At 39.8% G+C, this 10,266-nt stretch overlaps 1 protein-coding gene across 1 annotated transcript in view; it reads right to left on the minus strand.

Annotated features, from left to right (window-relative positions):
- AUH (AU RNA binding methylglutaconyl-CoA hydratase) overlaps positions 1–8,681 on the minus strand; it is a 111,368-nt gene extending 102,687 nt beyond the window's left edge. The window contains exons 1-3 of the mRNA XM_074570683.1: positions 8,398–8,681; positions 1,967–2,034; positions 1,782–1,869 (exon numbers count right to left, since the gene is read on the minus strand). Of these exons, the coding sequence (XP_074426784.1) occupies positions 1,782–1,869; positions 1,967–2,034; positions 8,398–8,611 (370 nt within the window). The 5' untranslated portion in view covers positions 8,612–8,681. The remainder of the gene's footprint in view (positions 1–1,781; positions 1,870–1,966; positions 2,035–8,397) is intronic.
- Positions 8,682–10,266: the final 1,585 nt, after the last annotated feature.

Here is a 10,266-nt window from a genome sequence, read left to right on the forward strand (position 1 = left end):
GTGACCACTGTTGGAACATCCTTTATTTCACTGGTTTAGCTGCAGGAGTCTCCTTTATTAGGACCCTCCTTTTACCTGTCACTTTTTTTTTTTAAAATTACAGACAATTGGCCCATACCCTATCCCTGCTCCCTGCTTTAAGATCCAGATATAGCTATCCAGTCCTAGTCTTTCACACTCCTCCTTCCAGGGCTAATTTCCCTCCCCAATGTCTACACATAAACATCCTTGCATTGTGTCTACAGTCAGCTGTGTATACATAGTCTATGGTGCCTTTTTTTTTTAGCCAGACAAACAGGCAACAATGCCTACATTAAAACTTAATACCAAAACAGCTCTACAGGTCTGCAAATTCAGCCAACAAAGAATACTGGAGAAATACTTGGAATTCATAAATACCATATTAATAGTATACCTGGGATCCTCTCTCTCAAAATCAGTATTTCTGTTCTTGTATTTCCTATATAACACTACTATAAATTTAATGAATGATAAATTAAAAAAACAGTTAAAAAAAAAACCAACCAGGTGGTAACAAATCTCAACTAGTGATCACCTATTTATATGAAGTACATAACACCTAACTTGAAACCCTCTTTGCATCTGATTCTGCATTCTTCATCAGTTTAAAAACCACAGCTTTTAAACTATTTTTTCCTGAAGTAATTAATAGTAACTGAGTTTATAAACTTGTTGTTTAAAAATAAAATACAACCTTTAAATTAAATATTCTGATTAATACATGCATATTTAGCCTATTTATATGTATTACTAAATGCTGAATTGATTACTCCCTTTTTTCCAGACAATTCTTTTCATAAGTCTTATAAGTGACAAAACGCATCTGGATGAAAACAGACCTATTAAAAACAACAAAAAAAAGAATTTTAAACTCAACAAAAAGTACTTAGGTATGTTACATACATAAAAACTGGAAAAACCATATTGCATTTAAAACTGAATTAATTACATCATGTGTGGCTAGCAAGCTCAATGACCACATAAATGATCATAAAAGAAAGATTTTAGAACTGATCTCCTCTTCATTCCTGACAGTTCCATTCATGTATTAGAAAGAAGAAACTGATTTCTGTTTTTGGTTTCAAATGGAATTTAAATTAAATTTGAACAAAGTAAGAACGGGAAGGGACATCTAAAAATAAGGAGAGCATCTACTTGATATCCACAAAAGACACAGTTGCTTCAATTGATTTTGACATGTCAACAAATTCTGCTTTCCAGTGTTTGGTAGTTGAGAGCATTTGTTTTCCTGAGCACTTTTGCAGGACACGTGTACTGCTTGATATTTGGATTGGGGTGTGTGCTTTTTGTTTTGCTTTTTTTTTTTTTAATTTGAAAATAACAATCAGTCTGCAGTAAGAGCCACATTCACAATGAATTTTAAGTATGTTTCTTTAATTAAAAGTTTGTTTTAATGTGTTTAAAATATGGTTTTGATATAGCATTCTACACAGCCTCTTTATATGGCCTCTGACATATGTTGGTCCTCATTCTGAAGTACATCCAAGACTTTCTAGGTACTCAATTAAATAATTTTCTATCGCCATGAATAATCTATTACGTATTTTTCAATACTTTATGACACAGAAAGAATAAAAAAATATTCAATTCTTTCAGCAATGGAGGAAAATCATACAAAAATGTTTTGTTTGCTACTGAGATTAATGTATAAAAAAGACACGTTTCCTTGGAATCTGGGCTTTTTTTGTGCAACATGAGACACAGATTTCCAGCTTCTCAGGAAAATTAAGTTTGCATACCAGCACAGAATATCCCTGGGACTTCACTCCGGAATATAACAGTTCGTACTTTCTTATCAGATTTCAAAGCATCCACAGCTTTTGACATCTACAAAGAAATGGAGGAAGGGGAATAACCAAACACTTTTTAAAGTAATTAATTCCAACACTTCACCTTTATACTAAAAACTATTCTTTTCACTTACCATTTTTAAAATATTTTTGTTAAGTGCATTCTTGGCATGAGATCTGTTTAATCCAAGCACCACAATTCCTGGAGGGGAAGAAAAATTGTATCATTGTTACAATGTACTAAAATATATATTATCTATGTAAATTATTATTTTGAAATTATAGAAAAAGTATCATTGAGGACTGCAAAAAGATGCTAATGTAATCACTTAACTACTGAGTTTTTGAAAGAAAATAAATTGACTTACATTTTCCAATGTTAAACATTTCAATGTTCAACAAAAATGACATTTAAGAACGAAAATACGGTCCTAACACCTTTACATGGAAACAGTGATGAATGCATAATTACACAATTGCATGCACTAATTTCTTGTTTGTGTGTGAAGTGCTGACATGCAATCAGGAAAGATACTTAATTGTAAAGCGTATGTTTCCATATTTAGCCTGCCTTCAAAGACTTCTTACAGCAAGAAGTGCTACGACAGTTAAGACTAGCAACTCTGATACAGGTAAAAGTCAGAAACACAGAAAGAATGCCATCAACAGGAAATCTGAACTTTCATTTTAAAAAAATCATATAAAAATTCTCTCCCAAGATACAAAAATCATGCTAAACGCTTGGTACACAGCTCCAATCAGACATTCACAGTTCCCTTAGTCCAGTTAGAGACCAGTTGTCTCACTGACTAATGACCCCAGCACTGGTTTGAATGTTACAGCAGAAACACCATTTGTCCTTATTTCACCCCTGTCACTTAACAGGCATGATTATCACACAGGAAAACTCTGAAAAGTTTATCTTGGTAATGTCTAAGTTTAACAAGTCTATAGCAATCTTTCAGACAATTACTTCCTGAACACACTACAATTGCCCAAATTCTAAACACCAGCTCACAGTCCTATTAAATTGATCCAGCCCTAGTAAGGTCTTATCAATCAGGACTTTTTTTTCACTTGGAGAATGCAGAGGTAGGGGAGAAAGGCAAAGGAGTAGGACAGGGACCAGGAATGAAAGACAAAATGGGAGCTCTCTATCTCAAACAAAAACGCCCACAGTATTGCTATCAATCTACAAGATGAAAAAAAGAAACTCCAGAAACTCAGCATTTCCCCAGGTATTTACTACTTCACCACTCAGCTTTGCACATATAATCTATATGTCATCTGCCTCTCATAGCCTCCACAGGGTGCCTGTCTCGTCATTTCAGTGCTTACTACTTCTTTTATTTCAGGAAAACCTGTCCTCTCAAAGGACTGACTTATCAGTGCTTGAGCCCACTCGCTTTCCTCTTCCTCCTCCTGCATGTACGTGCACATGCACCCACACCAGACAATATTAGAGAGAGCTCCTGCTCCTTCTGTAGCTACCGATTTGAAACCAAAGTCCTCTATTCACCAGCTATCACTCTCAAGATTCAAATAAAAATGATTAAACCCGAATAACTACGCACACATGCCTCTTGCTTGCCCCCATGGTACAGTCAATTGCTACGTACAGGTACCTCCTAAAAGGGGAGAGGAGCCTGGCTAACACAAATGACTTTCACTCTCATGTTCTGTAAGGCTAAATTCCCACCTGTTCATCCCCATGGTTGGAGGTATCCATGTAGGACCTCCTGCAAGGGTCCTTATTCAGCACTTACATAGGAATCTGTTTGTTTTGTTAAGCAAACAGGACAACATTCAAGTAATGCTTCTGACTATAGCATTTTTCTTCTACTGTCACAATTTATTCTTCAGGAGGCTACTCCAAATTCAAATACTCCACGTGTTCAACACAAGCAGATTAGGCAAAAACAGCACCCCAAGTTAAAGCAACAAAAAGACACTTGACTTGGACTATAAACTCTAAGGCACACTGCAAATCCAATGTTTGAATAAACTAGAGATGCTATCATCCCAAACTCTTCTTCAGTTGGGAAATAAAGTCCTTTTCAGAAGCATGTTTTTTCTTCTCCCCATCAGAGCCCAAACACTGTTGCTCCACCAACAATATTAATGTATTCAGAAGGAAGTTCCAATTAACATTAAAACACACTTAATATCTTTTCTTACAAAGGGACGATCCTTGAACGAAATCATACAAGTTCATTTTCTTAGCAGTGTCATATCAAGCCGTAAATCTACCACTTCTGCCTCACTCTCCAGAAATATAAGAGGTAAATACAGATGACACCCACTCAGCTGTTCTATTTCTTAAATAGGAAAAAAAACACGAAGCAAGAACTGCAACAAGAAAAGCATAAAAGGTTTGCAAGAGAAAACTAGATATTGCAGTGATGTATACAAAAAAAAAAAAAATTCCTTGAATTCTCATTTGAGTCAGTTTTGTTCTAATATGCCGTTACTATAGTACATGGGCATTCTTAAAACAAATTCTTAGATTTCTTAAAACTGCAGTAAGATTTGGGAAGTTTTCCCAATGTATTAATCAGTGATCAAACTACGGACAGATTAAGTACCTGCTCAAAGTCACAAAACAGAAATTGAAAAATATCTGACTTCCAGCTGAGAATTTAATCCTTCTCCCTTCCTCAACCCACCCCAAGAATCTCCTGGCAAAAACTGCTCACAGCAAATCTTCCCTGTTTCACTCATTCAGCAAGATTTAAACCCCTGGTCGCATAATTCTGGTGGGATAGACTTCCCTAACCAAGGCAAAAAGGAATAATCAGGCTCCATATAACTCTGCAGAACTCCACCAACACAATTATAAACAAAAGAAAAAGAAAAAAAAGAGGTAAAATGTTCAGACAATACTGCCACACAGGTAACCATTCTGACAAATATCGTTAGTCATACAGAAAACCTGATTATTTTTATGTATTTTAAAATACCTGCTACATCTTTATCTGAAGCATTTAATCATGGTTCATTCTTCCTAAAGCACCTACATAGAGGTGGGCTTTCCAAAATCTTTTTTTAAAAAAAAAGTTTGAAAAATCTATTTGTCAAAGAATAAAAATTCATCGTCATATTCATCAGCAATTAATAATAATAAAATTCCAGTACCTGTATGGTGTCAAAGAAGTGGCAGATACACTAAGAAGCAATAAGCATTCACATAACGCTGAACTCAGTAATACTTTCATAGTTTTTCCTGGGAGTCATCTCCACATTATTTCAGAACACTCTTTCAGCAAATAATGGGCATCTACGAAAAATTACATCCACATATCAAAAAATAACTTTCACCTATTAGCTAGGCTCTCCAAGGGACTAGGATGACTCCCAATGCTGTCCCATATAAGTAGTCATATCCCTGTGTACTACTTGCCTGGACAACCATCAGAGGAAAAGTGTATGCAAACATACAGTATGTTCTCTGCTTATAAGTTACCTTTCTCAAAAGAGAAAGTTGACTGTGATATCATTATTAATGCTTAAGAGAAAACTTTATGAGTTGTACATAATAAAAAGAAAAAATGTCTTTTAGTAAGACAGACACATACATATACGAAAGATAGCTTCAAAATACCTGTAAATTCCCAGAAACATCCTTATTTCATAGCGTACACTGAATTTTGAGATTTTGATTTAAGTAGCTCATATTGAAAGGTTCTCGTATTTTAAGAGTGATAGCAAAAAATATATGATGCTATCATTATTTAAAATTGCTGAGAGAGAAGATCACATTTCTTTCTATACTGTACAAAACAGGGTGCACCAATTTAAGTGATGTGATTAGATCATGGTTTAACTACAGTTTATATCAGCACACAGGAAATCTTACTTTAAGTAATGATTTTTATCTGTTTTATCTTGTACTTTTTAGTTTTCAAAAAATATTTATACTCAATGTTTGGTAGAAACACATTTAAACAGTTACTTACAAGTAAATCCTGTCTTTACACTCATATTAGTAATTTTGTCTGAGTTAGAAAGAGTCACTACGTCTGTATAAAAAACACTTATGGAACTACATTTATTTGTATTAAGTGTACACGCTCAGACAAACGATCTATCCAAATGTACCTTTTCATAACTAATAAAAAAAAAAATCCGAATTCTGCACTGAAAAATGGAGGGAGGACCAAAGAGAGCTAAGTCATTTTTAAGGTTGTCTCACTTAACTACTCAGATAAACCAAGGCAGGCAAGTTGACTTAGATGTCCATTATTTTAGAATAGTTTCTTAAGCAAAACAAGAATCTATGGTGAGTGTACCATGCACAATTCTAGTGATTTCCATTGATCGCCTTATCAAGAAGTATTTAAGTGCAAAATCACACAGACGCGTACTCAGCAGTATTTTTAAAAAAACACCAAAATACTCTTCAAAATCCTGTATTTGTATCTTTTTTATCTCTAAACACCACTTAAAAAAAAAAATCTTTCTTGCACTTCTTAAATTAGTGGATCTCATCTTCTCAGTCCTGCTTTACTCAAAGAGAGTAAAAGAAGAGAAAGCTCTTCCAATATATCAGCTAGCTATCAGGTTCTAATGTCTGAACAACTTGAGACCATTATTTGTTCTGACCATTCTATTTATGTTAAAATTCTAACCGATGGGGACAAAAAGCGGTCTTACACACTCTAGCTGAACTAAAACCAACTAGGAAGTGTAAGTACAAGGAGTCACTCTAGTACAAAATCTAAATTTTGCAAATATTTATATCACATTCCAGCAAGTAACACAGCAACACTTGATTCAAGACAACAGAGATACCACTCCTAATTCCATCTGTAATTTCAAGAGCAAAAGCCCTAAGTTTATTAAAATTTGTAACAGGATCACCAATGCAACTTGGCTAAAAGTTCGCAGATGTCAATAGTTGTAATATATTTCAGCCCTATTCAGCGATAATCAAACAGCATCTCAAATAAAGTAAAACATATGTATTTAATTAAAAAATACTACTGCACTGACATTCACCTATACTCATAGAAAACTGATATTAAAAGCTTCACGAGTTGCAACAGGTTGTTCAGAATACACAAGCATTTTACAATCACGTTCTTCAAAAACCTCACATCTTTTATATTTTAGTACAGATCAAATTTGGAAGCTGGGAAGTCTTGAATTAAAATACCAATAACCAGCCCTTCCAAATACTGTCTCATTTCAGTTTATGTTTAACAACTTCCCCAAAACTGATACACGAATCACATGAAAGTGTTATGAAGCAGGACAGTTTGCTACTTTGCCTGCAGGCAAAAGATCTGCCTAGAGCTACAAGGTATGTGCCTCTATGTGAGGCAGTTACTATCAGTCTTCCTGCCTCCCCAGCATCCTCAGCTGTGAAAGCCTCTGGACTTTCATCCTTCTCCAAGCAGCACAAAAAGACTAGGCATGGACAAAAGCATAACCACAGCACAAACAAGCATGTGTGTGATGTAAAAGGTAGTCAGAGGGCAGTGTCTGTCCCTGTATGTAGTCAAGAAGTATGTAACAGAAGCCTACAGGAATGCCACCAGGGTCCCACTTGGGAGGGCCTATAAGATGAGCTGGTACAAAAAGGAACTGCATGTTAGACAAGAGCAAGAAAGGCCACAGGGGCTTATATGGAGTTAGTGTCATAATGCAGCAGGGGTATTACATGCTGTAAGCAGATAAAGACAAATGAACTTGACTCACAAGGCGAGGAGGAGGGTGTGCAGTAGCAGCGCGGTGAGGAAGCAGAGACATGTTTCTTTCACAGAAACATCGTATATCCTTTGTGCTGACAAAGGAGGCGTATGAAGCTTATGTCTCCTTCTGGCTTACTTCTAGACCCTTGCTCTTCTCCTTTATTAACAAACAGTATTTGTTTCTATGTCCATGTTGTCATGTACTGACTCCAGATCACTGTGGAGCATGGATTTCTTAACCAGGTGGGTTAAAATGAGACTTTTGGTATAACTGAGCAGAACGAGGTCTGCAGCAGTTGACAGCACTATAAGCAAGGAGTGTGAGATGGTTACTAGGAAAGCGGCATAAGTTGAGCAGGAGCGCTGAAGCGACACTTTCCAGAACAGAAAACGCGGATACCACTTCTGCGACCTTGTCTGCCCCTGTACTCAAGCACATAACAGGTGCAGAAGCAGCACGACTGTAGCAGTTTGCTGCTAAACTTCATTTTCTCCCATTAAAGTCGCCAACTGACGCCAACTCAGAAAGGTGTACCTCACACATATGGTACATGCAGTGTAGTACTCTGAAAAAGAAAAGCCAAGAGAGACCCAGCTGACCTAGTTCTGCAACCGCCATGCCAGCGGCTCCCAGCACCCCGCCACGAAGCCACCGGCCGTGGCCGAGGTGCCGAGGAGGAGGAGCCGCCGCCGTCTTCCCGCCCCTCGCCGGCGGGCAGCTCCCCCCGGCACCTCCCCCTCCCTGCCCCGCCGTGGCGGACGACCTACAGGGCCGCGGCGGCGTACAGGGGTCACACCGTCCCGGCGGCTCGGGCGCTGCCAGGGACCGGGGCAGCAGGGCCACCCCACCGCTGCCGCCTTCCCCTCGTTACCTTTGTGCTCGTCGTCCAGGTACCGGACCCGCAGCTCCTCCTCTTCCTTCGCCTCGGAACCGTAGCTCCTCCCGGCCGAGGGGAGAGCGGCGGCGGCGTCTCCCCGCACCGGCGCCCGGCGGCCAGGCCGGCCGAGGAAGGCGGTCGCGGCGGCTGTGGCTGCTAGCCTGACTCGGCCGTGCAGGAGGCCCAGGCCGCCCAGCGCCGCCGCCATGCTGCTGCCTGCGCCGCCGCAGCCTCTCGCGACCGCCGGCCCCGCTCCCGCCGCCCACGTGACCGGCTGCGGCACGCACGGGGCGCCGCCGGCCCTGGCCCCCTCCCCCACCCGCCGCCGCCACCACCACCGCCGCCGCCACCGAGGCGCGAGGACCCTCCGCGCTGGCCGCGCGCTCGGAGGCCGCCCGGCAGCCGTTAGGGCGAGCGGCGGCAGGCGGCGGGCAGGAAAGGGGGCGCCTGGCCTCCCCTGTCAGGGATCAAATTAATACCACCTGGGATTCGGAGCTGGGTGTGCTTGTGTAAAGCAACACCACCGGGGTGTCTGCTCACCCTCCACGCGCATTGGCGAGCCCACCGGCATGAAGCGAATCCAAGTGGTAAGGGTGGAGGAGGGAGATAGTTGCCCTCTTTAGTAGCAAATTCACGTGTTACAAGACCACTAAGACCTGATTCAAAGCAACGGTAGAATTTCACTGATGCACGTGTCAAGAGGTTGCTATGGCTGCATTTAATCCAGGACAGTAATGAGGCTGCTAAAGCTGTGAAATTTGTCTTCTTCAACTTTGTTTACTGGGAAGAATTAGGCCTTGAGAATTGACAACATACCTTTGAGCTAGCCCCTGTCATTTTCAAAACCGAGTGTTACTGAATCAGAGGGATAAAGCTGTACAGCTTCCAAGCAAAGGCTCAGATGGAGCCATTTTGTTTGCCGTTTGGAAAAACTAGCTACTGCATTCCTCTCCTTCATGTGGTTGCTCAGCAGCTCCTCCACTGCCTTCCTTCTGGAGAAATTAAAGTCTAAAATTAATATCCTATTTGTTCTTGTAGAAGCACCATGAAGGGCAAATGTGGCGGGGAGGAACAGGCAGGTTATCGCCTTGCGTTTATTATGTTTTACTATTTAAACAGGACTATAGCTTGTGATTAACAGCCTGTTCCAGTAGTGCCCGCAGCGTGCTAAAGACTTTTGCAGCAGAAGGAAAGAAAGAATGCCTGGTCTGGAAATTTTGCTCACAGTTGATGAACATTTTATTCCATGAGAATGAGTTTTGAAAGATCATACCCAGTTATGTCAATAGAAACAGATACAGCACTATTCTAAGAGACACAGGATAAGGCAAAAAGACATTGAAAGCAGAACTAGATTCACTACAGTACCATAATGTTGCCTTGAAGCTGAAGACAGATGTGTTGTCCCTGTACAGCTGTCATTTGCAATGGTTGCTAGTCTCAAGGACTAGCAAACACTTCCCTGAGGAGAGATCAGCATATGGAATCCAGCCCAATAGCCCCATATCTGTTGTACAAACACCCACAATCGTGGTTAAAGCTGAAAGAATTTTAGAAGTACTGTTTTTGTTTACACCGTCACTGTTTGATTTTACTTTCTTAGCATAAGAAGTGAAAACAAAATTTAGTTTCTATTCATTTTTTCTGCAGTTTCCCACATCTATACTGCTAAGGCATGTTTACACCTAGATAAAAAGTTTTCTTTCCGATGACTTTTTTAAGAGTGGTAATATAGCTACCATTGTAACATAACAAAGTTAAAGCACTTGAAGATTTTTTGCACTCTACAGAGTAAATGTTTTTTTTTAATGAAATTTTGGATTTTTGGCAACCAGAGACATAAGGATGCCTGCTATAGTAGGT

Source organism: Larus michahellis, chromosome Z (assembly GCF_964199755.1).
Source record: "Larus michahellis chromosome Z, bLarMic1.1, whole genome shotgun sequence".
Lineage (NCBI taxonomy): Eukaryota > Metazoa > Chordata > Aves > Charadriiformes > Laridae > Larus > Larus michahellis.